The following is a 27,042-nucleotide window of genomic DNA, read 5'->3' as shown; positions in this document are numbered from 1 at the left end:
TGTGTGAGGAGGGCACACAAAATCTGCAAAAGGACATAGGCTAAGTGAGTAGGCAAAAATTTGGCAGATGGAGTACAATGTTGGAAAGTGTGAGGTCATGCACTTTGGCAGAAAAAAATCAAAGAGCAAGTTATTATTTAATGGAGAAATATTGCAAAGTGCTGCAATACAGTGATACCTAGGGGTACTTGTGCATGAAACACAAAAGGATAGTATGCAGGTACAGTAAGTGATCAGGAAGGCCAATGGAATCTTGGCCTTTATTGCAAAGGGGATGGAGTATAAAAGCAGGGAAGTCTTGCTACAATTGTACAGGGTATTGGTGAGGCCACACCTGGAATACTGCTTTTGGTTTCCATGTTTACGAAAGGATAATCTTTCTCTGGAGGCAGTTCAGAGAAGGTTTACAAGGTTGATTCCAGAAATGAGGGGGTTGACTTATGAGGAAAGGTTGAGTAGGTTGGGCCTCTACTCATTGGGATTCAGAAGAATGAGAGGTGATCTTATCGAAACGTATAAGATTATGAGGGGGCTTGACAAGGTGAATGCAGAGAATATGTTCACACTGATAGGGGAGACTAGAACTAGAGGGCAAAATCTTAGAAAAAGGGACCGCCCATTTAAAACAGAGATGAGGAGAAATTTCTTCTCTCAGAGGATTGTGGATCTATGGAATTCGCAGAGAGCTGTGGAAGCTGGGACATTGAAAAGTTTAAGACAAAAATAGACAGTTTCTTCAACAATAAGGGAATAAGGAGTTATGGAGAGCGGGCAGGGAAGTGGACCTGAGTCCATGATCAAATCAGCCATGATCGTATTAAGAACATAAGAACATAAGAACATAAGAATTAGGAACAGGAGTAGGACATCTAGCCCCTCAAGCCTGCTCCGCCATTCAATAAGATCATGGCTGATCTGGCCGTGGACTCAGCTCCACTTACCCGCCCTCTCCCCGTAACCCTTAATTCCCTTATTGATTAAAAATCTGTCTATCTGTGACTTGAATACATTCAATGAGCTAGCCTCAACTGCTTCCTTGGGCAAAGAATTCCACAGATTCACAACCCTCTGGGAGAAGAAGATCCTTCTCAATTCGGTTTTAAATTGGCTCCCCCGTATTTTGAGGCTGTGCCCCCTAGTTCTAGTCTCCCCTACCAGTGGAAACAACCTCTCTGCCTCTATCTTGTCTATCCCTTTCATGATTTTAAATGTTTTTATAAGATCACCCCTCATTCTTCTGAACTCCAACGAGTGAAGACCAAGTCTACTCAATCTATCATCATAAGGTAAACCCCTCATCTCCGGAATCAGCCTAGTGAATCATCTCTGTACCCCCTCCAAAGGCAGTATATCCTTCCTTAAGTAAGGTGACCAAAACTGCACGCAGTACTCCAGGTGCGGCCTTACCAATACCCTATACAGTTGCAGCAGGACCTCCCTGCTTTTGTATTCCATCCCTCTCGCAATGAAGGCCAACATTCCATTCGCCTTCCTGATTACCTGCTGCACCTGTAAACTAACTTTTTGGGATTCATGCACAAGGACCCCCAGGTCCCTCTGCACCTCAGCATGTTGTAATTTCTCCCCATTCAAATAATATTCCCTTTTACTGTTTTTTTTCCCAAGGTTTTGACCTCACACTTTCCGACATTGTATTCCATCTGCCAAACCTGAGCCCATTCGCTTAACCTATTCAAATCTCTTTTCAGCCTATCTTTGTCCTCTATACAACCGCTTTTCCACTAATCTTAGTGTCATCTGCAAATTTTGTTACACTACACTCTGTCCCCTCTTCCAGGTCATCTATGTATATTGTAAACAGTTGTGGTCCCAGCACCGATCTCTGTGGCACACCACTAACCACCAATTTCCAACCCGAAAAGGACCCATTTATCCCTACTCTCTGCTTTCTGTTCGCCAGCCAATTCTCTATCCATGCTAATACATTTCCTCTGACTCCGCGTACCTCTATCTTCTGCAGTAACCTTTTGTGTGGCACCTTATCGAATGCCTTTTGGAAATCTAAATACACCATATCCATCGGTACACTTCTATCCACCATGCTCGTTATATCCTCAAAGAATTCCAGTAAATTAGTTAAAGAGGATTTCCCCTTCATGAATCCATTCTGTGTCTGCTTGATTGCACTATTCCTATCTAGATGTCCCGCTATTTCTTCCTTCGTGATAGTTTTAAGCATTTTCCCCACTACAGATGTTAAACTAACCGGCCTATAGTTACCTGCCTTTTGTCTGCCCCCTTTTTTAAACAGAGGCGTTACATTAGCTGCTTTCCAATCCGCTGGTACCTCCCCAGAGTCCAGAGAATGTTGGTAGATTATAACGAATGCATCTGCTATAACTTCCGCCATCTCTTTTAATACCCTGGGATGTATTTCATCAGGACATGGGGACTTGTCTACCTTGAGTCCCATTAGCCTGTCCAGCACTACCCCCCTAGTGATAGTGATTGTCTCAAGGTCCTCCCTTTCCACATTCCTGTGACCAGCAATTTTTGGCATGGTTTTTGTGTCTTCCACTGTGAAGACCGAAGCAAAATAATTGTTTAAGTTCTCAGCCATTTCCACATTTCCCATTATTAAATCCCCCTTCTCATCTTCTAAGGGACCAACATTTACTTTAGTCATTCTTTTCCGTTTTATATATCTGTAAATGCTTTTACTATCTGTTTTTATGTTTTGCGTAAGTTTACCTTCGTAATCTATCTTTCCTTTCTTTATTGCTTTTTTAGTCATTCTTTGCTGTTGTTTAAAATTTTCCCAATCCTTTAGTTTCCCACTAACCTTGGCCACCTTATATGCATTGGTTTCTGATTTGATACTCTCCTTTATTTCCTTGGTTATCCACGGCTGGTTATCCCTTCTCTTACCGCCCTTCTTTTTAGAAACATAGAAACATAGAAAATAGGTGCAGGAGTAGGCCATTCGGCCCTTCGAGCCTGCATCGCCATTCAATGAGTTCATGGCTGAACATGCAACTTCAGTACCCCATTCCTGCTTTCTCACCATACCCCTTGATCCCCCTAGTAGTAAGGACTACATCTAACTCCTTTTTGAATATATTTAGTGACTTGGCCTCAACAACTTTCTGTCATAATGAATTCCTCGTGGTAGAAAACTTCTCATCTCCCCTCTAATCCTTCACTTTAAATCTATGGCCCCTTGTTATTGACCTCTCTGCTGAGGAAAATAGGTCCTTCTTAGCTACTCTATCTCGGCCCATCATAATTCTGTACACCTCAATTTTCACTGGAATATATTTTTGTTGCGCACTTTGAAAGAGCTCCATAAAAGTCCTCTACTGTTCCTCAATTGTGCCACCATTTAGTCTGTGTTTCCAGTCTACTTTAGCCAACTCTGCCCTCATCCCACTGTAGTCCCCTTTGTTTAAGCATAGTACGCTCGTTTCTGACACAACTTCCTCACCCTCAATCTGTATTACAAATTCAACCATACTGTGATCACTCATTCTGAGAGGATCTTTTACTAGGAGATCGTTTATTTTTCCTGTCTCATTACACAGGACCAGATATAAGATAGCTTGCTCCCATGTAGGTTCTGTTACATACTGTTCTAAGAAACAATCCCGTATGCAGTCCATGAATTTCTCCTCCAGGCTATCCCGTGCGATTTGAGTTGACCAATCAATATGTAGGTTAAAATCCCCCATGACTACTGCCATTCCTTTTTCACATGCCTCCATTATTCCCTTGATTATTGCCCGCCCCACCATGAAGTTATTAATTGGGGGCCTATAAACTACGCCCACCAGTTTTTCCCCTTACTATCTCTAATCTCCACCCACAATGATTCAACATTTTGTTCATTAGAGCCAATATCGTCTCTCACAACTGCCCTGATATCATCCTTTATTAACAGAGCTACCCCACCTCCTTTCCCTTCTTGTCTATCTTTCCGAATCGTCAGATACCCCTGTATGTTTAATTCCCAGTCTTGGCCATCCTGCAACCATGTTTCTGTAATGGCCACCAAATCATACCCATTTGTAATGATTTGTGCCGTCAACTCATTTACTTTATTTCGAATGCTGCGTGCATTTAGGTAGAGTGTTTTACTCCTAGTTTTTAAACCATGATTTTTAGTTTTGAGCCCTCCTGTAGCCCCTTTATATTCAGTGGCCCTTTTTGTTTTTTGCCTTGGGTTTCTCTGCCCTCCACTTTTACTCATCTCCTTTCTGTCTTTTGCTTTTGTCTCCTTTTTGTTTCCCTCTGTCTCTCTGCATTGGTTCCCATCCCCCTGCCACATTCGTTTAACATCTCCCCAACAGCACTAGAGAACACTTCCCCTAGGACATTGGTTCCGGTCCTGCCCAGGTGCAGACTGTCCGGTTTGTACTTGTCCCACCTCCCCCAGAACCTGTTCCAATGCCCCAGGAATTTGAATCCCTCCCTGAATGCATGAAGTGTGATAAATATAGTTGGTGAGCTGCAGGTGCAAATAGACACATGGGAATATGATGTGGGGATAACGGAGACCTGGCACAAAAAGGGCAGGATTGAGTACTAACTATTGCTGGATGTAAAGTTATCAGGAAAAACATGGAAGGAAAGAAAGGAAAGGGATGAGATCCTGCAGGCAAATTTTAGAGAGCTAGGAAAGAGATTGAAAAGCAGGATCTCAAAGGTAGTAATCTCTGGATTACTCCCAGCCGTGAGCTTGTGAGTATAGAAATAGGAGGATAGAGCAAATTAATGCAATAGAGATGGTGCAGGAGGGAGAGTTTTAGATTACTGGGACATTGGGACTAGCTCAGGGGAAGGTGAGACCTGTACAGGACGGACGGGTCTCCTTTCTTTCCTTCCTTGTTTTTCCTGATAACTTTATATCCAGGAATATTTAATACCCAAATCTGCCCTTTTTTGTGCCAAGTCTCTGTTATCGCCACAATATCATATTCCCATGTGTTTATTTGCACCTGCAGCTCACCAGAGCTGTGACCAATGTCCTCACGGGGGTGTTTGCTAGTGCTGTTGGGGATTGTTTAAACTCATTTGATGGGCATCAGGATGTAGCATTAGAAAGGAGAAATAAGCTGCACGAAGGATTGGGAGAGATAGATAGCAGTAAGAAATAGTACGCTATTAATGGGGTCAGATGAAGAGAGAATACAAGAAGGTTTACAGTGCATGTGTGTGAATGCATGAAGTGTGGTAAATATGGTTGGTGAGCTGCAAGTGCAAATAGACACATTGGAATATGATGTGGTGATAACGGAGACCTGGCACAAAAAGGGCAGGATTGGGTACTAAATATTGCTGGATGTAAAGTTATCAGGAAAAACATGGAAGGAAAGAAAGGAGATGGGGATGGCAGTATTGATTAAGGAGGATATTACACAGCTGGATAGAGAGAATATCCTGGAGAGGGAAGGAAAGAAAGAAGGAAAGAAAGAAAGAGAGAAAGAAGGAAAGAAGGAAAGAAAGAAAGAGAGAAAGAAGGAAAGAAGGAAAGAAGGAAAGAAAGAAAGAAGGAAAGAAAGAAAGAAGGAAAGAAGGAAAGAAAGAAAGAAAGAAAGAAAGAAAGAAAGAAAGAAAGAAAGAAAGAAAGAAAGAAAGAAAGAAAGAAAGACATTTATATATCACCTTTCACGACCACCGGACATCTTTACAGCCAATTAAGTAATTTTGAAGTATTGTCACTGCTGTAATGTGAGAAACACCGCAGCCAATTTGTGCACAGCAAGCTCCCACAAATAGCAATGTGATAATGACTAGATAATCTATTTTGTGTTATGTTGATTGAGGGACAAATATTGGCCAAGACGCCGTGGCTAATTCCCCTGCACTTTTTCGAAATAGTGCCATGGGTTATTTTACGTCCACCTGAGAGAGTAGATGGGACATCAGTTTAAAGTCTCATCAGAAAGATGGATGTATTCTATATTGTATATAGGTGTATACTATAGGCTGCCTATGAGTGGGAAGGATATAGAGGAACACATTTCCAGAGAAATTATAGAGAGATGAAACAACTATAGAGTAGTGATAATGGGAGACTTCAACAATGCTAATATAGGTTGGGATAGTGATAGTGTAAAGAGCAGAGAGGGAGAAGAATTTCTGAAGTGTGTTCAGGAGAATTTTCTTGATCAGTACATTTCTGACCCAATGAGGAAGGAGGCATTGCTGGATCTGGTTCTGGAGAATGAAATGGGTAAAGTAGAGCAAATGTCAGTCGGGAAACATTTAGGGAACAGTGATCACAGTATCATAAGGTTTAGATTAGCTATGTAAAAGGACAGGGAGCAATCTAGATTAAAAATTCTTAGCTGGAGGAAGGCAAATTTCAGTGGGTTGAGAACGGATCTGGCCTGGATAAATTGGAATCAAAGATTGGCAGGCCAAGCTGTAATTGAACAATGGGCTGCCTTTAAAGAGGAGTTGGTTCGGGTACAGTTGAGGTACAGTCCCATGAGGGGGAAAGGTTGGGCAACCAAAGTCAGAGCTCCCTGAATGAAGAAAAAAATAGACAGTAAGATGAAGCAGTATGACAGATGTCAGGTTGAGAAACAAGTGAGAACATGGCTAAAAATAGAATGTTTAGAGGGGAAGTGAAAAAGGAAATGAAAGGGGGAAGAGAAAGAATATAAGAATAACATAAAAGGGAATCCAAATGTCTTCTATAGGCATATAAATAGTAAATGGGTATTAAGAGCAGGGGTTGGGCCAATTAGGGACCAAAAAGGAGATGTCACATAGTGGCAGAAGGCATAGCTGAGATACTAAATGAGTCTTTACCAAGGAAGAAGATGCTGCCAAAGTCATAGTGAAAGAGAGAAGTAGTTGAGATACAGGATGGGCTAAAAATTGATAAAGAGAAGGTACTAGAAAAACTGACTGTACTTAAAGTAGATAAGTCACCAGGACCGGATGGGATGCATCCTAGGATGCTGAGGGAAGCAAAAATGAAAATTGCAGAGGTACTGGCCATAATTTTCCAGTACTCCTTAGATACGGGGATGGTGCCAGAGGACTGGAGGCTTACAAATGTTACTCCCTTGTTTAAAAAAGGGTGTAAGGATGAACCCAGCAACTACAGGTTAGTCAGTAGTAGGGAAGCTTTTAGAAATGATAATCCGGGACAAAAGTGACAGTCACTTTGTGGATTAATTAAGCATAGTTCGCATGCCAGACACGAGACTCCCAAAGCAAGTGCTTTACGCGGAGCTCCTTCATGGCAAACGAGCCAAAGGTGGGTAGCGGAAACGTTACAAGGACACCCTCAAAGCCTCCCTGATAAAGTGAGAAAATGCATCCGGGAGGGCGCTGAACACCCCGAGTCTCAACGCCGAGAGCATGTAGAAATCAAGCGCAGGCAGCGGAAAGAACGTGCGGCAAACCAGTCCTGCCCACCCCTTCCCTCAACGGTTATCTGCCCCACCTGTGACAGAGTCTGTGGCTCTCGTATGGGACTGTTCAGCCACCAAAGAACTCACTTCAGGAGTGGAAGCAAGTCTTCCTCGATTCCGAAGGACTGCCTATGATGATGATCATAATTAAGGAAAGCCAGCATGGATTTGTTGAAGGCAAATCGTTTTTAACCAATTTGATTACGTTTTTTGATGAGTTAACAGAGAGGGTTGATGAGGGCAATGCAGTTGATTTGATAAAATGCCACATAATAAGCTTGCCAGCAAAGTTGCCGTCCACGGAATAAAAAGGACAGTGGCAGCATGGATCCGAAATTAGCTAAGTGACAGGAAACAGAGAGTAGTGGTGAATGGTTGTTTATAAAACTGGAGGAAGGTATACAGTGGTGTTCCCCAGGAGGAGATACTCGGACCACTGCTTTTCTTGATATATATTAATGACTTTAACTTGTGTGTACAGGGCACAATTTAAAATTTTGATGATGACATAATGAGAGGCAATTGAATCTGAAGGGTACAATTCTAAAGGGGGTTTATGAACAGAGAGACCTGGGGTATACGTGCACAAATCTATGAAAGTGGCAAGGCAGATTGAGAATGTGGTTAAAAAAAAACATACAGGAGCCTGGGCTTCACAAATAGAGGCATAGAGTAGAAAAGCAGAGAAGTTATGATGATCCTTTATAAAACACTGATTCAGCCTCAACTGGAGTATTTTGTCCAATTCAGGACACTGCACTTTAGGAAGATGTGAATGCTTTTGAGAGGGTGCAGAAAATATTTACAAGAATGGTTCTCCTTGGAGCAGAGAAGGTTGAGAGATTTGATAGTGATGTTCATAATCATGAGATGTCTAGACAGAGCAGATCATGAGAAACTGTTCCCATTGGCGGAAGGGTCGCGAACCAGAGGACACAGAATGTAATGTGATTGGCAGAAGATGCAAAGGTGACATGAGAAAAAGCTGTTTTTGCGCAACGAGTGATTAGGATCTGGAATGCATTGCCTGAAAGGATGGTGGAGGCAAACTCAATCAGTGCTTCCAAAAGGGAATTGGATAAGTACCTGAAGGAAAAAAAATGCAGGTCTGCGGGAAAAAGGCGGGGGAGTGCGATTGCTGAAGTGCACTTGCAGAGAGCCGGCAGGGACTCGACAGGCCGAATGACCTCCTTCTGTGCTATAACCATTCTGTGATTCTATGCCATGATTCTATTGTTATTTTCACTGTTATTAATTTAATGGTAATAGTATGTTTGATTCCAATTGTAGGTGCTACATCACTTTAGCTCAAGCTTTGTGGATGAATATGGGAGGTGCTCCGGCCGGACCTGCTGGTACCGGCAAAACAGAGACTGTGAAAGACATGGGCAAAGCTCTTGGAAAATATGTTGTTGTGTTCAATTGTTCAGATCAAATGGATTTCAGAGGATTAGGGAGAATCTTCAAAGGTAACAGTATATGAAAACGCAAAAGTGAATTCACATATGTCAGGTGAAGGCAGCAGTTCATGTCACCATATTAGAATTCTCCCATATAACCAAACCACTAATAAATGCAGAAAGTTCTGGTAGTACTCTGAACGGCAGGCAGCATCTATGGCGAGAGCAACAGAGTTAACGTTTCAGGTCAATGACCTTTTTTCAAAATTGGAAAAGGTAAAAGATGTAACAGGTTTTAAGCAAGTACAGAGTCAGAGATAGTGGGGGCGGGGAGTAAACAAAAGGGAAGGTGTGTGACAGGGTGGAAGGCAGGAGAGATTAAATGACAAATGGGTCGATGGTGCAAAACGAAAGGAGATGGTAATAGGACAAGTAAAGGAACAAAAGATGGGTCTGGAAGAGGTGTAAATGGGAATATCCGAATCATCAGCAACAGCTGCCATCGGAAGAAATGGGGGCAGAGGTTATGCTCTGAAATTGTTGAACTCAGTGTTATGTCCGGTAGGCTGTAAGTTCCCTATTGGAAAGATGAGGTCCTCAAGCTTACCTTGGGTTTCATTGGAACAGTGTAGGAGGCCAAGGACAGAGGGGTTAAAGTGGGAGTGGTCCAGAGAATTAAAATGTCAGGCGACCGGAAGCTCGGGATCACGCTTGCGGACTGAACGTTGGTGTTCTGCAAACCAGTTGCCCAATCTGCGTTTGGTTTCCCATAACATAGAAGAGACATCATCATGAACAACAAATACAGTATATTAAATTGAAAGGAATACAAATAAATCGGTGTTTCACCTGGAAGGAATGTTTGGGGCCCTGGACGGTGGGAAGGGAGGAGGTAAAAGGGCAGGTGTTGCATCTCTTGCGCTTACATGGGAAGGTGCCATAGGCGTGTTGGGGGGTGACAGAGGAGTGGACCAGGGTGCCTCGGAGGAAGGGTCCCTTTGGAATGCTGAAAGGGGAGGGAAAGGGAAGATGGTGTTTGCTGGTCGCATCACGCTGGAGATGGCAGAAATGGGCTTCGTTCCTTGGCCACCAAATTCATCGCACTCCCTGGCCACTGTCTGAGGCTGAACCAAACCGTTCGCAACCTTGACGTTTTATTTGACCCTGAGCTGAGCCTTCAATTCTACATCATCTTCATCACCAAGGTCACCTACTTCCACCTCCGTAACATGGCCTGACTCCATCCTGCCTCAGCTTATCTGCTGCTGATCCCTCATCCATGTCTTTGTTACCTCTAGACTTGACTTTTCCAATACTTTCCTGTGCAGCCTCCCACCTTGCATTCTCTGTAAACTTGAGCTCATCCAAACCTCTGCTACTCATAAGCTAACTCGCAACAAGTCCAGTTCACCCATCACCCCTTTGCTCGCTGACCGACGTTGGCTCCCTGTTTGGTAACGCCTTGATTTTAAAATTCTCATCCTTATTTTAAAATCTCTCCATGGCCTTGCCCCTCCCCTTCTCTACCTCACCCCTCCAGCCCTACAACCATCTGTGGATCTTTTGTGCTCCTCCAACTCTGGCCTCTTCCACATCCCCGATTTTCATTGCTCCACCATTGGTGGCCAGGCCTTCAGCTATCTGAGCCCTAAGATCTATAATTCCCTCCTTAACGTTGAGCAGGTTGGTGTCTATACTCATTGGAGTTTAGAAGAATGAAAGGTGATCTTATTGAAACATATAAGATACTGAGGGGGCTCGACAAGGTAGATGCAGAGAGTATGTTTCCACTCGTGGAGGAATCTAGAATAAAGGGTCACCCATTTAGAACTGAGAAGAGGAGGAATTTCTTCTCTCAGAGGGTTGTAAATCTATGGCATTCTCTGACCTAGAGAGCTGTGCAGGCTGGGTCATTGAATATATTTAAGGCAGAGCTAGACAGATTTCTGAGCGATAAGGGAGTAAAGGGTTATGGGGAGCGGTCAGGGAAGTGGAACTGAGTCCATGATCAGATTAAATGGTGAAGCAGGCTCGATGGGCCAAATGACCTAATCCTGCTCCTATTTCTTATGTTCTTATGTTCTTAAACCTCTCCGCTTCTGCCTCTCTCTCCTCCTTCAACCAAGCTTTTTCTCACCTGTCCTAATATCTCCTTATGTGGTTTGGTGTCAAATTTTGTTTGATAACCTGTGAAGCATTTTGGGAGGTTTTATGTTAAAAGCGCTATTTGTTATTTCTGTTGTGATCATTTAAAAATGTTTAAAACAGCTAAATTTAAATGAAATAATCAGATGGAAAGTCAATCAGGTAATTAAAATTTTTTACTGATTGCAATTTTTACTAGTTGCCAAGTTTTGTTAACTTCGTTTATAAATTCATTATAAACTGTATTGATTGGTACTTTTATATTTTTTTAGGTTTGGCACAGTCTGGTTCCTGGGGCTGCTTTGATGAATTTAATCGAATTGAGCTGCCTGTGTTATCTGTAGCAGCACAACAGATTTATATCATTCTCATAGCAAGGAAAGAAAGGAAGAAAGTATTTATCTTCACTGATGGAGATAATGTATCACTTAATCCAGAGTTTGGCATTTTTATCACAATGGTAAGTAAGCAAATGGGAAGTTGAAATGCAGAAATCAGATACAGTTGAATGCATTTGCTTTGCTTTGTCCAAGTAGGGCAGATCTTGACTTTGAGCGATAGCGAGTTGGCAGCTCATTCTTTATCTCTCCCGATTTGTTTTTCTATTCAATGCAAAAGTCATAAAGCAAGCTCTTAGTATTTATAAACATTCACTCCCTCCACCACCGGCGCACTGTGGCTACAGTGTGCACCATGTACAAGATGCACTGTAGCAACTCGCCAAGGCTTCTTCGGCAGCACCTCCCAAACCCACGACCTCTACCGCCTAGAAGGACAAGGGCAGCAGGCGCATGGGAGCACCACCACCTCCAAGTTCCCCTCCAAGTTATACACCATCCTGACTTGGAAATATGTCGCCATTTCTTTATCGTCACTGGGTCAAATTCCTGGAACTCCCCACCGAACTGTGTGGGAGTACCTTCACCACACAGACTGAAGCGGTTTAAGAGGCAGCTCACCAACACTTTATTAAGGGTTTATTAGAGATGGGCAATAAATGCTGGCCTTGGCAGTGATGCTCATATCCTATGAATGAATTTTTTAAAAGTCTCTCTGATATCCCATGTACTGACGTGTACAGCAGTTAACTACAAATATGCCCAGCAACCTTATCAAAAATGTTCCCCTTCCATTATCCTCAGCTTTACTTGAATAAGGCTGCTGTTTTCCTTAACTATATGAATGACAAAACCTCAAAAACATTCCTACTGTTTGAGTAAAATGCCTGGAGCAAGATGATCACGTTCTATGAAAAAATAATTGTAATTGATAAAAACAGTTGATGGACAGATTGAAGGCATTAAAGGAAACCAAGCCTCCAGCTCCAGACAACGTGTACCCTAGGATATTTAAGGAAGTAGTTAATGAAATTAAACATGTTCCAGTGGGTATTTTAAGGAATCCTAGGAAATGGGGACTCCCTGAGGTTTGGAGTGAACAAGGGAGAACCAGTGGATGTGGCGCATTTGGACTTTCAAAAGGCTTTTGACAAGGTCCCGCACAAGAGTTTGGAGTGCAAAATCAAAGCACATGGTATTGGGGATAATATACTGACGTGGATAGAGAACTGGTTGGCAGACAGGAAGCAGAGAGTCGGAATAAACGGGTCCTTTTCAGAATGGCAGGCAGTGACTAGTGGAGTGCCGCAGGGCTCAGTGCTGGGACCCCAGCTCTTTACAATATACATCAATGATTTGGATGAAGGAATTGAATGTAATATCTCCAAGTTTGCAGATAACACTAAACTGGGTGGCGCTGTGAGCTGTGAGGGGGACGCTAAGAGACTGCAGGGTGACTTAGACAGGTTAGGTGAGTGGGCAAATGCATGGCAGATGCAGTATAATGTGGATAAATGTGAGGTTACCCACTTTGGGGGCAAAAACACAAAGACAGAATATTATCTGAATGGTGACAGATTAGGAAAAGGGGAGGTGCAACGAGACCTGGGTGTCATGGTTCATCACTCATTGAAAGTTGGCATACAGGTACAGCAGGTGGTAAAGAAGGCAACTGGTATGCTGGCCTTCATAGCTAGGGGATTTGAGTATAGGAGCAGGAAGGTCTTACTGCAGTTGTACAGGGTCTTGGTGAGGCCTCACCTGGAATATTGTGTTCAGTTTTTGTCTCCTAATCTGAGGAAGGACGTTCTTGCTATTGAGGGAATGCAGCGAAGGTTCACCAGACTGATTCCAGGGGTGGCTGGACTGACATATGAGGAGAGACTGGATCAACTGGGCCTTTATACATTGGAGTTTAGAAGAATGAGAAGGGGTCTCATAGAAACACACAAGATTCTGATGGGATGGGACTGGTTAGATGCGGGTAGATTGTTTCCGATGGTAGGGAAGTCCAGAACCAGGTGACACAGTTTTAAGATAAAGAGTAGTCCATTTAGGACTGAGATGAGGAGAAATTTCTTCACTCAGAGAGTTGTTAACCTGTGGAATTCCCTACCGCAGAGAGTTGTTGAGGCCAGTTCATTGGATATATTCAAGAGGGTGTTAGATGTGGCCCTTACGGCTAAAGGGATCAAGGGGTATGGAGAGAAAGCAGGAAAGGGGTACTGAGGGAATGATCAGCCATGATCTTATCGAATGGTGGTGCAGGCTCGAAGGGCCGAATGGCCTACTCCTGCACCTATTTTCTATGTTTCTATGGAAAAAAACCAACCAATAAAAACACCAGAGATAACCCAGGGAGCTATAAACCAGATAGCCTAACATTTATTGAAGGGAAAGTACTGGTGGACATCCTGAAAGAACAGATGAGAAATTCAGAACTATAAGAGAGAACTATAGTGAGAGGGATATCACACCTGGCGAATCTTTTGGAGTTATTTAAGGGGATACCAAATCTTGTGGACAAGGGAAATTCAGTGAATGTTATTTATTTAGATTTTGACACAGTGGCACACAGGAGATTGTTCCACAAGTTTGGAAGGCACAGCACTGGTGCAATGCTTCTCAAATGGATCAGAAAGTAGCTGAAGCAATGAAAGCAAAGTGTGATTTTACATGGAGCTGGATTAGCATGGAAGGAGATAACTACCGAGGTGCCTCTACGATCAGTGCTGGAATCATTACTGTTGACAGAATATATAAAGGACTTGGAAGAAAACTCCTCAACTGTTTTGATGATACCAAACTGGGAAGGATTGCAAACTACCAAGAATGGGAACCTCAAAGCCATAAAAATCTGGATAGACTGGGAACTGGCAGGTGTCCTTTAATGTGGTGTAATGTATTTGCTTAATGAGTTCTTCACTTAAGAATTCATAGCAACACATTGCTATTAAGAACCAGTTGGTTTATTAGCAAAAGGTTTAACAATCATACTACATATTAGTAGTTCATCTACCAGGCTCACAACCACCTGCCTCATCATGGAGCCCCCAGAACCTAACTGACTGGGGTTTTATTGAGTCTTGTGAACATCACGTGACTGGCAAAGCCACTCCCAACTCAACAGTTCTACCAACCTGTGAGCATACTCACAGGTGTCTACATTTCATTGCTCTCCCTTTTTTTTGAAACAAGGTATTACAAAATTTCATAATTGCAATTTTAAAATTCGACTACTGAGCCAGAGTATCTCGTTGTAAGTTTTTAAACTTTCTTCTGCTCTGACCTCCATTTCTTTACAGTTGGCTGGCTATGCCTGTTTTCTATATTCTTATTTGACTCCAGAGACCACCTTGGAGAATTTCTGTTTTCAGGGCGTGCAGCCCAGGATTCCTGACCTCTATCTTCCTGTATCGTCTTGAGTTTCCTTGGAACCCTAACATCCGTCTTCGTGTTAGTTTTCTTCCTAAGATCTTGATATTCCCAGTTATCAATATCCTGTCTAGTTGGTTTGCGTTTCTTCGTTGTTCTTCTCAACTGAACCCCAACTCCACCTCCCCCATCCGAAAGATACAGAGTCTCTGAGATTGTCCCATACCCGCAGAACCACCTTTAGTTGGCTGCATCTGAGTTGATGGAGATAGGGATGTTGTGATCATTGTGTCCGTTGACATACTTGGATCTTTAAAACAGAGATGAGAAGGAATTTCTTCCCTCAGAGGTTCGTGAATCTTTGGAATTCTCCACCCCAGAGAACTGGAGGTTGGGTCATTGAATATATTTAAGGTGGAGATGGACAGAATTTTGAATGATAAGGGGGTCGAGTGTTTGGGGAACGAGCAGGGAAGTGGAGTTGAGGCTAAGGTCAGATCAGCTATGATCTTATTGAATGGCGGAGAAGATTCGAGCGGTCATATGGCCTACTCCTGCTCCTATTTCTTATGTTCTTATGACCTGCCAACTGACTCTGACCATCGTCCAAGTCAGGCTCATAATTATTTACTTGTGGTACCTGTTATATCCTTCGATGCTCTAATAATGACTCCACGAGGCAATGTGTTGTACTTGAACTGTAGTGGCCTTAGTCCTTTATTTGTTAACTCCAGAGTGAGGATCACACCTGGTGGCCTGCCTTTTATACTAGGCCAGGCACACCTATACAGGCAACCGACAAGTCTCCCACTGCTGTGCCCTCTGGTTGCACACCTTGTGATAGTACCAACAGTAGCCATGTAGGATACATGACATCACTCTCACCCAAGCCTTTAGTGCAAATTGCCTCTGCATTGACTGTGCTCTGGGCTTAGCTCTATCTGGTTGACCCTTGGCGGGTTGTTTCAATCTTGGTGAGTGGTTGGTGCAGTAGCGTGCTGGTGGTTGCTATTTTTGTGTGTCCCTGACCACTCCATTCTCCCCCTCCCACATATAGGTTATGCCGGAGCTTCAGTGCATTCATATACATTCAAGTTCAACAAGACAAGTTTGCATTCAGTTGTGGTTTAGTTGTGAGACTGGTGAGATACATTATCGATGCGTGCTGGGGATCGGTGACCGGAGCATAAGGACAAGCTAGTTCCAGAACTGCTGGATGGTGTCCAGGCAGTCTGGTAGCAGCACGGTCCCAGTGCTGGCAGTGGGAACCCAGTTGGCTCGAGTTGCCTGCTCTTGGGGCTGTTGCCATGGTTCCTAGCGTCGGGCAGGTTCACAGATGCCTGTGACCTCCCTGTCCTTTCTTTGCGCCCTGAGTCGCTGCTGCTCCCTGAGGGGCTGTCGTCTAGCAGTGCACAAGGAACTGCTGATTCGCTAGACTGGGCGTTGTTTGGTTTGGATCCTGGCTGGTCCTGGTCCCCTTTGGGAGAACTGTAGCGAGTGACCCTTCATTTCCGGCTGTGGCCTTGGTGGCGATGGCGTCTGGGAGCTGCGCCTTAGCACAGTTTGCTCTTTCAGGCTCGTGGCGGTTGGTGCCATCGGGTGCCTGAGAGATGGAGTCGATCAGGGGCAGGGTATCGATACTGGTGCCATTGCCCTCCTGAGATCACTTGCTCTGCAGCTCGTATGTATTGGCTGCTTATGGCCACACTCCAAGGTGCATAACTCTGGTCCCAGGGACGCAGTCACAGCATTGGGTAGCTCACTGGACCTGTGTGCTCCCGATGAATGTCTGCCTGCTGCATTGACTGCGCGCAGTTGAAATCCTACATCGCACAACTTTTCATTACTTATTGTGGATGCTCTATAGCTCGAATCGCGATCGCGCGACTTTTCCTCGCTGGTTGCATGTACACAATTCTGATCATCAATTACACATTTTACATGATCGCGCGACTTTTCCTTGTTTATTGAATGTACACAACTCTGATCTACACTTACACATTTTACATGATCGCGTGACTTTTCCTTGCTTATTGCACGTACACAACTCTGATCATCAGTTACACATGTTATCTTTAACTTACAGTTGCTATTACATTGTTTGAGTGTGTGGAACTGATTATAGTGGGTTGCAGCCTCCTTTAAGAGAGCCTTGCTTGCTTAACCCCAATCCTCTTCTTTGTTTGGTGCCACGTGTTTCTCCATTATCGCGGCACCTCGTGGTCTGGCTGCAGCCATCTTTTTCTTCAGCGCTTCACCTCGTGGTTTGGGCGCCATCTTTCCTCCATCCACGATGTTGACTGCGGTGATCCTCTTCTCCCCGGGTTCTGCCACGGAAGCTGGGAAGTCGCCTTTGGATCCGATTTTCTTCGGAGTCCTGCCACTGGAGCCTGGAAGGTGCGGTCGGGTTGTCTCAGCTGGATCATCTCCACGCAGTCCTGCTGAACGGTCTGTGCCTCGGGTGCTGTGCTGGTTTGCTCTCTGGTGCCGGGTCCACCCTCAAGTTAGGGCTTGCTGTGTCGGAGGACATCGATCACTGCAGGGATGAAGTCTTCCCACTTCCAATGGATCTTCTCCATCCATCTTCTTCTGAGCAGCGTTGGTCCATATCCTGCAACTATACACAGAGGTAACTTGTGCACCGCGCCATCATGGAGTACCTTTACATTCGCACTACCAACGACTGGGATAAGTTCATCGGTGTAGGTGCGCAGCTTTGCCTGAACCGGGACTAATTTGGATCGTTCAGCTTGATTGTCCCATAGCCTCTCAAAGGCTTCTTGATTCATTACTGACTGGCTCGCCCCCGTGTCCACTTCCATGAAGACTGGAACGCTATCTATTGCGACTTCCATCCTCAACGGGGAACACTTGGTGGTGCAGATAAACATGCTATATACCTCATCATGGGGCTGAGCTGCTTCTCTGCTGATCGTTTCATAATCAGCGCTGGATTCATGGCCATCCCCAGACTCTTCATCGACACAGTGAGTCATATTTCTCTTACACATTTGCTGGAGGTGGCCCTTTGTGCTGCAGCCTTTGCAGACATAGTCTTTAAAGCGGCACTTTAAGCCCTGTGATTCCCTCCACAACGCCAGCATGGAGCTACTCGATTAGCCCCCCTAGGCGGACTCTGAGTGCAGAGACTTGGGGGCCTGTTCTCTCGCCCCTGAGAGCATTCGCGTTCTACAGGCCAGCCTCTAAAAAGCGCACTCGGTGCACAGTTCCTGCTGGGTTTGAGTCCTGAGGGTGAATCATCTGCCAAGAACCGCAGGTCGAGGTCGTGAATGCCTGGCTCACAGAGATGGCCTTCTGCAGTGTGACTGTGGCATCCGCCGACAGTAGCTTATGAAGAAGGCCCTCATGGCCGATTCCAATGCCAAAAATGTCCCGCAGCGCTTCGTTAAGGTGGTTGCCGAAATCACACGGTGTCGCCAACCTCCTGAGGTCTGTGGCGTATTTAGCGATTTCCTGGCCTTCGGGCTGTCGGTGAGTGCAGAACCAGTGTCTGGTTGTGAGGATGCTCTCCTTGGGCTTGAGTTGCTCATGAATCAGTGTTATGAGCTACTCGTACGTCTTGGTCATTGTCTTCACTGGTGCCAGCAAGTCCCTGATGAGGCCATAGACGGTGGGCTCACAACTGGCTAACAGGATAGCTCTGCGCTTATCAGCCAGTGGGGCCGGGTCGTCTCCTGCCAGGTCAGTTGCTGTGAATAAGTGGTCGAGCCTCTTCACAAAGGCATCACAATCATTGCCATTGGCGAACTGCTGCAACATATCAAGGGTAGCCATGTTCACGTGAAAGTCGGTAATCTTGTCGCCAATTGTTATGTCAAAGGATGCTCTAATAATGACTACGAGGCAATGAGTTGTACTTGAACTGTAGTGACCTTAGTCCTTGATTTGTTAACTCCAGAGTGAGGATCACACCTGGTGGCCTGCCTTTTATACTAGGCCAGGCACACCTGTACAGGTAACCTACAAGTCTCCCACTGCTGTACCCTCTGGTGATAGTACCAACAATAGCCATGAAGGATACATGACAGTACCAAAGGTGCATTACTCGCTAGCAACATTTGATTCACATGAACCTTCCAGATATATTCACCAATTTTGACCAAGTACTGCTTGATGCCACATACCTAAATAATTGTACCGATGTTCCATTTGCATGGACTTGCCTTTTTCAACGGACTCAGAACTCTGACTTGATCACCTTCCTGAAAGCACTGCTCGTTAGTACCCAAATGATAATGAAATTTCTTCAACAATTGTGACTTCTCTATCTTATGAGATAAGTTCGGTTGTAATAAACTGAAACGCATCCTCAGCCGAAACTTCATCAATAATTCAGCAGGTGTGTACCCTGTTGTAGAATGAGGCTGTTATATATGTGGACTTGTATTTACTCTGTACAGCCACCAGAGGCATCATTCCCTGGAGTCCCCAATGGATCCCATAATCGCTTGGGAGCACAAGTATTTAAGAAGGCTTCACAGGTTGGAGAGGCGCTCTGGAAACTGCAATAAAAGACTAATGTCACACTTTACTTTGCGCTCACAGTGTTCAGTCTGACACTTTCTCCATACACAACTAGCGACGAGATACAGACAGCGAATCCAAAGATGCAGAGAACAGTGGGCATCCTGGAGAAATTTTCGGAGGGAGATGATTGGGAAACTTTTGTGGAGCGACTCGATCAATACTTCATGGCCAATGAGCTAGATGGGGAAGAGAGCTCTGCCAAACATAGAGCGATCCTCCTCACCGTCTGTGGGGCACCAATGTATGGCCTCATGAAGAATCTGCTCACTCCAGCGAAACCCATGGAGAAATCGTACGTCGATTTGCGCACACTGGTTCAAGAGCATTTGAACCCGAAGGAAAGCGTTCTGATGGCGAGGTACCGGTTCTGTACCTACAAAAGGTCTGAAGGACAGGAAGCGGTGAGTTATGTCGCCGAGCTGAGATGCCTTGCAAGGCATTGCGAATTTGAAGGACATTTGGAGCACATGCTCAGAGACTTTTTCGTACTTGGCATTGGCCACGAAACCATACTTAGAAAGCTTTCAACTGTAGAGACCCCAATCTTGAGTAAGGCCATAGCGATAGCCCAGGCGTTCATTGCCAACAGTGACAATACTAAGCAAAACTCTCAGCACACAAGTACTGCTACAAGTACTGTGAACAAAGTGCTGTTGTTTTCGAATCATAACGTACAGGGCAGGTCACACAGACCTGCAGCTACACGTCCGCAGATGTCTCAGAGTCTACCATCAAGGGTGATGAATGCAAGGCCATTAACATCTTGTTGGCGCTGCAGGAGTGATCATCGTTTCCATTCATGCCGATTCAAAGGATATGTTTGCAAGGTCCGTGGAACAGTGGGACACCTCCAACGAGTATGCAGGCGAGCTGCTAAGCTTGTTAAACCTGCAAACCACCACATTGCAGAGGAGGACAGATCCACGGAGGATCTCTGCAAACCAGAGCCTCAGATAGAGGAGGCAGAGGTACATGTGATGCACACATTCACCAGGAATTGTCCCCCGATAATGCTGAATGTTGAACTAACTGGACTCACAGTGTCAATGTAGCTGGGCACGGGCACAAGCCAGTCCATCATGGGCAAAAAGACTTTCAAAAGGTTATGGTGCAACAAGGCCTCAAGGCCAGTCTTAACTCTAGTTCGCACGAGACTAAGAACTTACACTAAAGAACTGATTCCTGTAATCGGCAGTGCTACCGTAAAGGTCTCCTACGATGGAGCGATGCACAAGCTACCACTCTGGGTGGTACCGGGCGATGGTCCCACGCTGCTCGGCAGGAGCTGGCTGGGAAAGATACGCTGGAACTGGGACAAAGTCCGAGCGCTATCGCCTGCTGACGATACTTTGTGTGCCCAGTTCTTAAACAAATTTCCTTCACTGTTCGAACCAGGCATCGGGAAATTCCAAAGAGCAAAAGTGCAGATTCACCTAATTCCAGGGGCGCGACCCATCCATCACAAGGCGAGAGCAATATCGTACATGATGAGAGAAAGGGTAGAGATCGAGCTAGACCGGCTGCAACGAGAAGGCATGATTTCACCGATCGAGTTCAACGAGTGGGCCAGTCCTATTGTCCCAGTCCTCAAAGGAGACGGCACCGTCAGAATCTGTGGCAATGGCAAAGTAACTATCAATCGTTTCTCCTTGCAGGACCAATACCCACTACTAAAAGCCGATGACTTCTTTGCAATGCTGGCGGGAGGAAAGACGTCACGAAGCTGGATCTGACTTCAGCTTACATGACGTAGGAACTGGAGGAATCATCAAAGGCCCTCACCTGCATCAACACGCACAAAGGTCTTTTTGTTTGTAACAGTTGCCCATTTGGAACCTGATCAGCGGCGACGATATTCCAGAGAAACATGGAAAGTTTACTGAAGTCGGTCCCGCACACCGTGGTCTTCCAGGACGACATCGTGGTCACAGGTCAGAACACAGTCGAGCACCTGCATAACCTGGAGGAGGTTCTTAGTCGACTCAGCCGCATAGGGCTGAGGTTAAAACGCTCGAAGTGCGTTTTCCTGGTGCCTGAAGTGAAGTTCCTGGGAAGGAGGATTGCGGCGGACGGCATCAGGCCCACCAATGCGAAGACGGAGGCAATCGAGAACGCACCGAGGCCACAGAACGTGACGGAGCTGCGGTCATTTCTGGGACACTTGAACTACTTTGGTATCTTCTTACTGGGTCTCAACACCCTGCTAGAACGACTACATGTCTTACTATGAAAAGGGGGCGAATGGGTTTGGGGCAAAAGCCAAGAAAATGCCTTTGTAAAAGCGAGAAAATTGTTATGCTTAAACAAATTGCTTGTGTTGCATGATCCATGTAAGCGTTTGGTACTAACGTGATGCGTCGTCATATGGCGTCGGGTAGTGTATTGCAACAAGCTAATGATTTTGGGAAACTGCAACCGGTTGCTTCTGCATCCAGAAGTCTGTCTAAGGCTGAGAGAGCCTACAGCATGATTGAAAAAGAGCGTTAGCGTGTGTCTATATGGTAAAGAAAATACATCAATACTTGTTTGGGCTAAAATTTGAATTGGAAACTGACCATAAGCCACTTATATCCCTGTTTTCCAAGAGTAAAGGGATAAATACCAATGCATCGGCCCGCATCCAGAAATGGGCGCTCACGTTGTCTGCACACAACTGCGCTATCCGCCACAGGCCAGGCACAGAAAACTGCGCCGATGCTCTCAGTAGGCTGCGATTGCCCACCATGGGGTTGGAAATGGCACAGCCCGCAGATCTAGCCATGGTTATGGAAGCATTTGAGAGTGAGCAATCACCCGTCACTGCAGATCAAAACCTGAACAAGCCAGCACCCCTTATTATCTCTAGTCAAAAGCTGTGTGCTTCACGGGAGCTGGTCCAGCGTCCCAGTGGAAATGCAGGAAGAGATAAAGCCGTTCCTGCGGTGCAAAGATGAAATGTCTATACAGGCAGACTGCCTTCTGTGGGGCAATCGAGTAATGGTCCCCAAGAAGGGCAGAGACACCTTCATCAATGACCTCCACAGTACTCACCCAGGCATCGTAATGACGAAAACGATAGCCTGATCCCACATGTGATGGTCCGGTATCGATGCGGACTTAGGGAGGTGCTGCTAAGTTTATAGTCTTGGCTCTAAACCGTGGTGTAGGATACTCGTCGACTATGCATCCCCGTTCTTGGGTAAAATGTTCCTTGTGGTTATAGACGCATACTCCAAGTGGAATGAATGTGAGATAATGTCGGCTAGCACATCCGCTGCCACCACTGAAAGCCTACGGGCCATGTTTGCCACACACGGCTTACCCGATGTCCTGGTGAGCGACAACGGGCCATGTTTTACCAGTGCTGAGCTCAAAGAATTAATGACCAATAACGGGAACAAACATATCACATCTGCCCCGTTTAAACCAGCATCCAATGGTCAGGCAGAGAAAGCAGTGCAGACCATCAAGCAAGGCTTGACGAGGGTAACTGCAGACTCGTCTATCTCGAGTCCTGCTTAGCTACTGCACGAGACCCCACTCACTCACTGGGATCCCAACTGCTGAACTGCTCATGAAAAGAGCACTTAAGACAAGGCTCTCGTTAGTTCACCCCAATCTACATGAACAGGTAGAGAGCAGGCGGTTTCAACAAAGTGCATACCATGATAGTGCAAATGTGTCACGCGAGATTGAAGTCAATGATCCTGTATTTGTATTAAATTATGGATAAGGTCCCAAGTGGCTTCCCGGCACTGTTGTGGCCAAAGAGGGGAGCAGGGTGTTTCGGGTCAAACTTTCAAATGGGCTCATTCACCAGAAACACTTGGACCAAATCAAACTCAGATTCATGGACTATCCTGAGCAACCCACCTTGGACCCTATCTTTTTTGATCCCCCAACATACACACTCGTGGCAACCGTCATCACGGTTGACCACAAAGCAGAACCTGTCATCCACAGCAGCCCTGCAGGGCACAACACACCAGGCAGCCCAGCAAGGCCAGCTGCACAGCGGCACAGCGTGGTCACAACAATTGATTCAACAACACCAGCTTTCACACCGAGACGATCAACCAGGGCAAGAAGGGCCCCAGATTGACTCACACTGTAAATAGTTACACTATTGACTTTGGGGGGAAATGTTGTTCTATATGTAAACTTGTATTTACTCTGTACAGCCACCAGAGGGCTCATTCTCCGGAGTCCCAAGGGATCCCATAATCCCTTTTATGGGGAGCGGATAGGGAAGGGGCCAGATGGTCTACTCCTGCTCCTATTTCTTATGTTCTGATGTTGTTAACCTGAAAGTAGCAAAGAACCAACATGCATAACATGACATCATTCGTATATTATAATTAAATGACGTTACATTATTTTAGCACTGCTTTACACATTACTCATGTGATGCAAGGGAGGGTTCTGCAACACCACTGTGGTGGCCGAACCACTGTGAGTTGCACGTTCCTCTAGGTCAGTCAGCTGCTGCAGCTGAACATGGTCTCCTCCGGTGCGCCTCTGCTCACTGCGGTTGTTAGATATCTTTCTCTGCAAACGTGAAAAGAGCATGGCATAAGCTAATTAACTTGCAACTATCATAGAAAGGCAACAGTTTCCAACGTTATATGCTAATAGGGTTTGTATCCACAATTGATGCATAGTTGTAACAAAGATAATGTTAAGGATCTAATGCTTGACACAAACATCTCTTGCGACTACAATGTCCATTGAAGGACCCCTGGGGGCGGTGGGAATCAGGACGGCTGGTGAACTCAACAATGACAGGAGCTAATATCTCAAGGTGTTTCAGGGCAGACTGAGCAAGGGCAGCTCCCCCAGAACTGGGTCACTGTGTAAGTGACAGCAGCCGGAGAGACTTGACACAGTCTGGGTAAGGGTGATCGGATACCTCACTATATGCAAGAATGACCAGCTTAATTTCAATTCGGAAGATTTACATATTATGTGGATCATTACAATTTAAAATTTATTTCATATTTACTCTTGTCGAAGCTGTTCCAGGCTGTTCCAGCGCTTCTGGCACTGGTTGGACCCCCTTGCCTCGTGGAACGCCGACAAGACCACGTCGGCGATTGCGCCCCAAATCTTGCGGTAGGCCCGGAGTGGAGGTTTCCCACGCTCACCCCGGGTTAATTCGGCCCACCGGGAGTGCACCTTCTGGACGAGGGCCTCGTTTGCCTCGTCTGAAAGGGCTTTGCCCTCCTCCACATCCTGCATACTACTGTTTGATGATGACATTTTCTCTTTTTCTCCTTATCTTTATCTTTATCTCTTCATCTCTCTCACACTGCTTTCCTCCTCCTCTCTATCCTTTCTCTCTCTCCCGCTCCCTTTGCCTTCTGCGCATGCGTGGATGACACCTGACCTCCCGATCGCGGGAAAACTTGCTTGCAAAAAAAAATGCATGTACAGAAGGCTGTTGCTAGGGAAGCCTTGCCTTCCACATCGCTGAGTTCCATTTCGCATCGCTAAGGCCCATTTCATATTGCTGGGCTATTGCTCCCCCCAAAAAAGGCAAAAGTAGCGATCCCAAAAATGGGCGATCTTCTAGCAATCCTGAAGGCTGAAACATTGCTAAGGCTGGAACATCGTCCATTTTTTGAGCCCTAGCAATCTAAGTGGAAAGTCCAGCCCCTGGGATTTAATTCTAGAGGAAAATACTTCAAAAGCAGAGAACTTATGTTAAACTTGTATAGATCCTTGATTTGACCACACTTAGAGTACTGTGCACAGTTCTGGTTTCCATATTATAAAAAGGATATAGAAGCATTGGAGAAAGCGTAAAAATTAAAATTTTAATTTACAAGGAGGATATCAGAACTGAGAGTTTATAACTATCATGAAAGATTAAACAGGCTGCTGCTCTTTTCTCTAGAAAACAGAAGGCTGAGAGGTGACTGACTAGAAGTCTCTAAAATTATGAAGGAGATCGACAGGCTAGAATTACCAAGAAATCTGTCAGTGCCGGATTGCCGCCCAAAATACCGCTAAGATTTTAAAATTACCGCGGGCACAAAATTCCACAAAAAATGGAAAAAAATTCCACCCGGCAGTAAAACTGGACCTTACACCCTGATTCTCGGAGGAAAACACGATCCTGGGCTGATTGGGCAGTTCTTAATCAAAATTGGCGGTAATTACTAAATCTTAGACTGAGGCTGTGGGTTGGGCCTAGGAGGGGGAAAACACAAAAAATATTTTTTCCAAAAAATATAACATAAAAAATCAGAATACATTCTCAGGACCCTTTTCAACTTAATCGCTGTAAAAGAATTTAAAAATAATTATTAAAAACCCTTCAACTTACCTTTTTTTGCAGGGCTACTTACCTACCGCCCAGCTCCGGCTACTTTTCATGGATGTTTTTTTCAATCTTACCATGGGTCGCTGCTGAGCCCAAACTTGGGGCGGAAGCATTTTTTTCGGCAGTGCACGACGGCGGTCCGCTCTCCAACTGTATTTCGACTGAACTTTTTGTGGAAATTTCCACTGGGTGGTTTCCTGCCCAAACCAGGCGGAGATGCCATGGAAAATCGAGCCCAATGTTTCAACTTGTGGGAGAGTCCAAAAGTAGGGATGAATATAAGATAGTTGTTAATAAATCCAATAAGGAATTCGGGAGAAACTTCTTTACTTAGAGAATGGTTAGAATGTGTAACTCGCTACCACATGCTGTTGGTGAGGCGAATAGAATAGATGCATTTAAGGGGAAGCTAGTTAAGTATATAAAGGATAAAGGAATAGAAGGGTATGTTGACAGGGTGAGATGAGATAAGGTGGGAAGAGGCTCGTGTGGAGATTAAACACCGACATGGACCAGTTGGACCGAATGGCCTGTTTCTGTCCTGTAAATTCTATTCCTTGTAATGGTGGAAAGTAAGTGCATTTGGGTAGATTTTGTAATTCTTCTTCTTAGGCAGTCCCCCGGGGTTGAAGATGATTTGCTTCCACACTAAAACGAGTTCTAAGGTGACTGATGAGACCAATGCGGGATCTACACTCTTTGACACAGGCGGGGCAGATGGTGTTTGGAGGGAAGGTTGGGTGGGGTGCTTGATTTGTCGTACGTTCCTTCCGCTATTTGTACTTGGCATCCGTATGCTCCTGGCGAAGAGACTCGAAGTGTTCGATGCCTTCTCGGATGCTTCACCTCCATTTTGAGCGGTCTTGGGCCAGAGATTCCCAAGAATCGGTGGGGATGTTACATTTTTTCAAGGAGGCTTTGAGGGTGTAATTGAAGTGTTTTCTCTGCCCTCCTGGGGCTCGTCTGCTGTGACATAGCTCAGAGTACTGTTTCAGGAGTCTTATATCGGGCATGCGGATAATGTGGTTCACCCATCGAAGCTGATAGAGCTTGGTCAATGCCTCGATGCTGGGGATGTTGGCCTGAGAGAGAACTCTGACGTTGGTGCACCTAACCTGCCAATGAATTTGCGGGATTTTGTGGAGGCAGTGTGGTGGTACTTCTCCAGTGCTTTGCGGTGCCTATTGTACATAGTCCATGTCCCTGAAGCATATCGGAGGGTGGGTATCACTACTGCTCCACAGACCATGAGCTTGGTGCTGGGTTTGAGTTCCTGGTCTTCAAACACTCTCTTCCTCAGGTGACCAAAGGCTGCACTGGTACACTGAAGGTGATGTCTGTCCTTGCTGATACGAGGCTCCCAAGGTTTGGGAAGTGATCCACATTGTCCAAGGTCTTGTCATGGATCTTGATAATCGGGGAGCAGTATTGTGTGGCGGGGCCTGGCTGATAGAGAACCTTCGTCTTACTGATGTTTAATGTAAGGCCCAGACTTTCGTACGCTTAAGTGAAGATGTCAACGATGGCTTGGAGTTCGAACTCCT

The 27,042-nt window shown here is 45.3% G+C and overlaps 1 protein-coding gene across 2 annotated transcripts in view; it reads left to right on the top strand.

Annotated features, from left to right (window-relative positions):
* The window catches only part of LOC139267485 (dynein axonemal heavy chain 8-like), a 2,569,686-nt gene that overhangs the window by 1,700,432 nt on the left and 842,212 nt on the right, over positions 1-27,042 (top strand). For both annotated transcript variants that reach the window (XM_070885867.1, XM_070885866.1), the window contains 2 exons: positions 8,679-8,857; positions 11,206-11,393. In XM_070885867.1, coding sequence (XP_070741968.1) covers positions 8,679-8,857; positions 11,206-11,393 — 367 coding nt within the window. The remainder of the gene's footprint in view (positions 1-8,678; positions 8,858-11,205; positions 11,394-27,042) is intronic.

This window comes from Pristiophorus japonicus, chromosome 7, assembly GCF_044704955.1.
Source record: "Pristiophorus japonicus isolate sPriJap1 chromosome 7, sPriJap1.hap1, whole genome shotgun sequence".
Lineage (NCBI taxonomy): Eukaryota > Metazoa > Chordata > Chondrichthyes > Pristiophoridae > Pristiophorus > Pristiophorus japonicus.
This window is presented reverse-complemented; position numbering and strand designations above follow the sequence as displayed.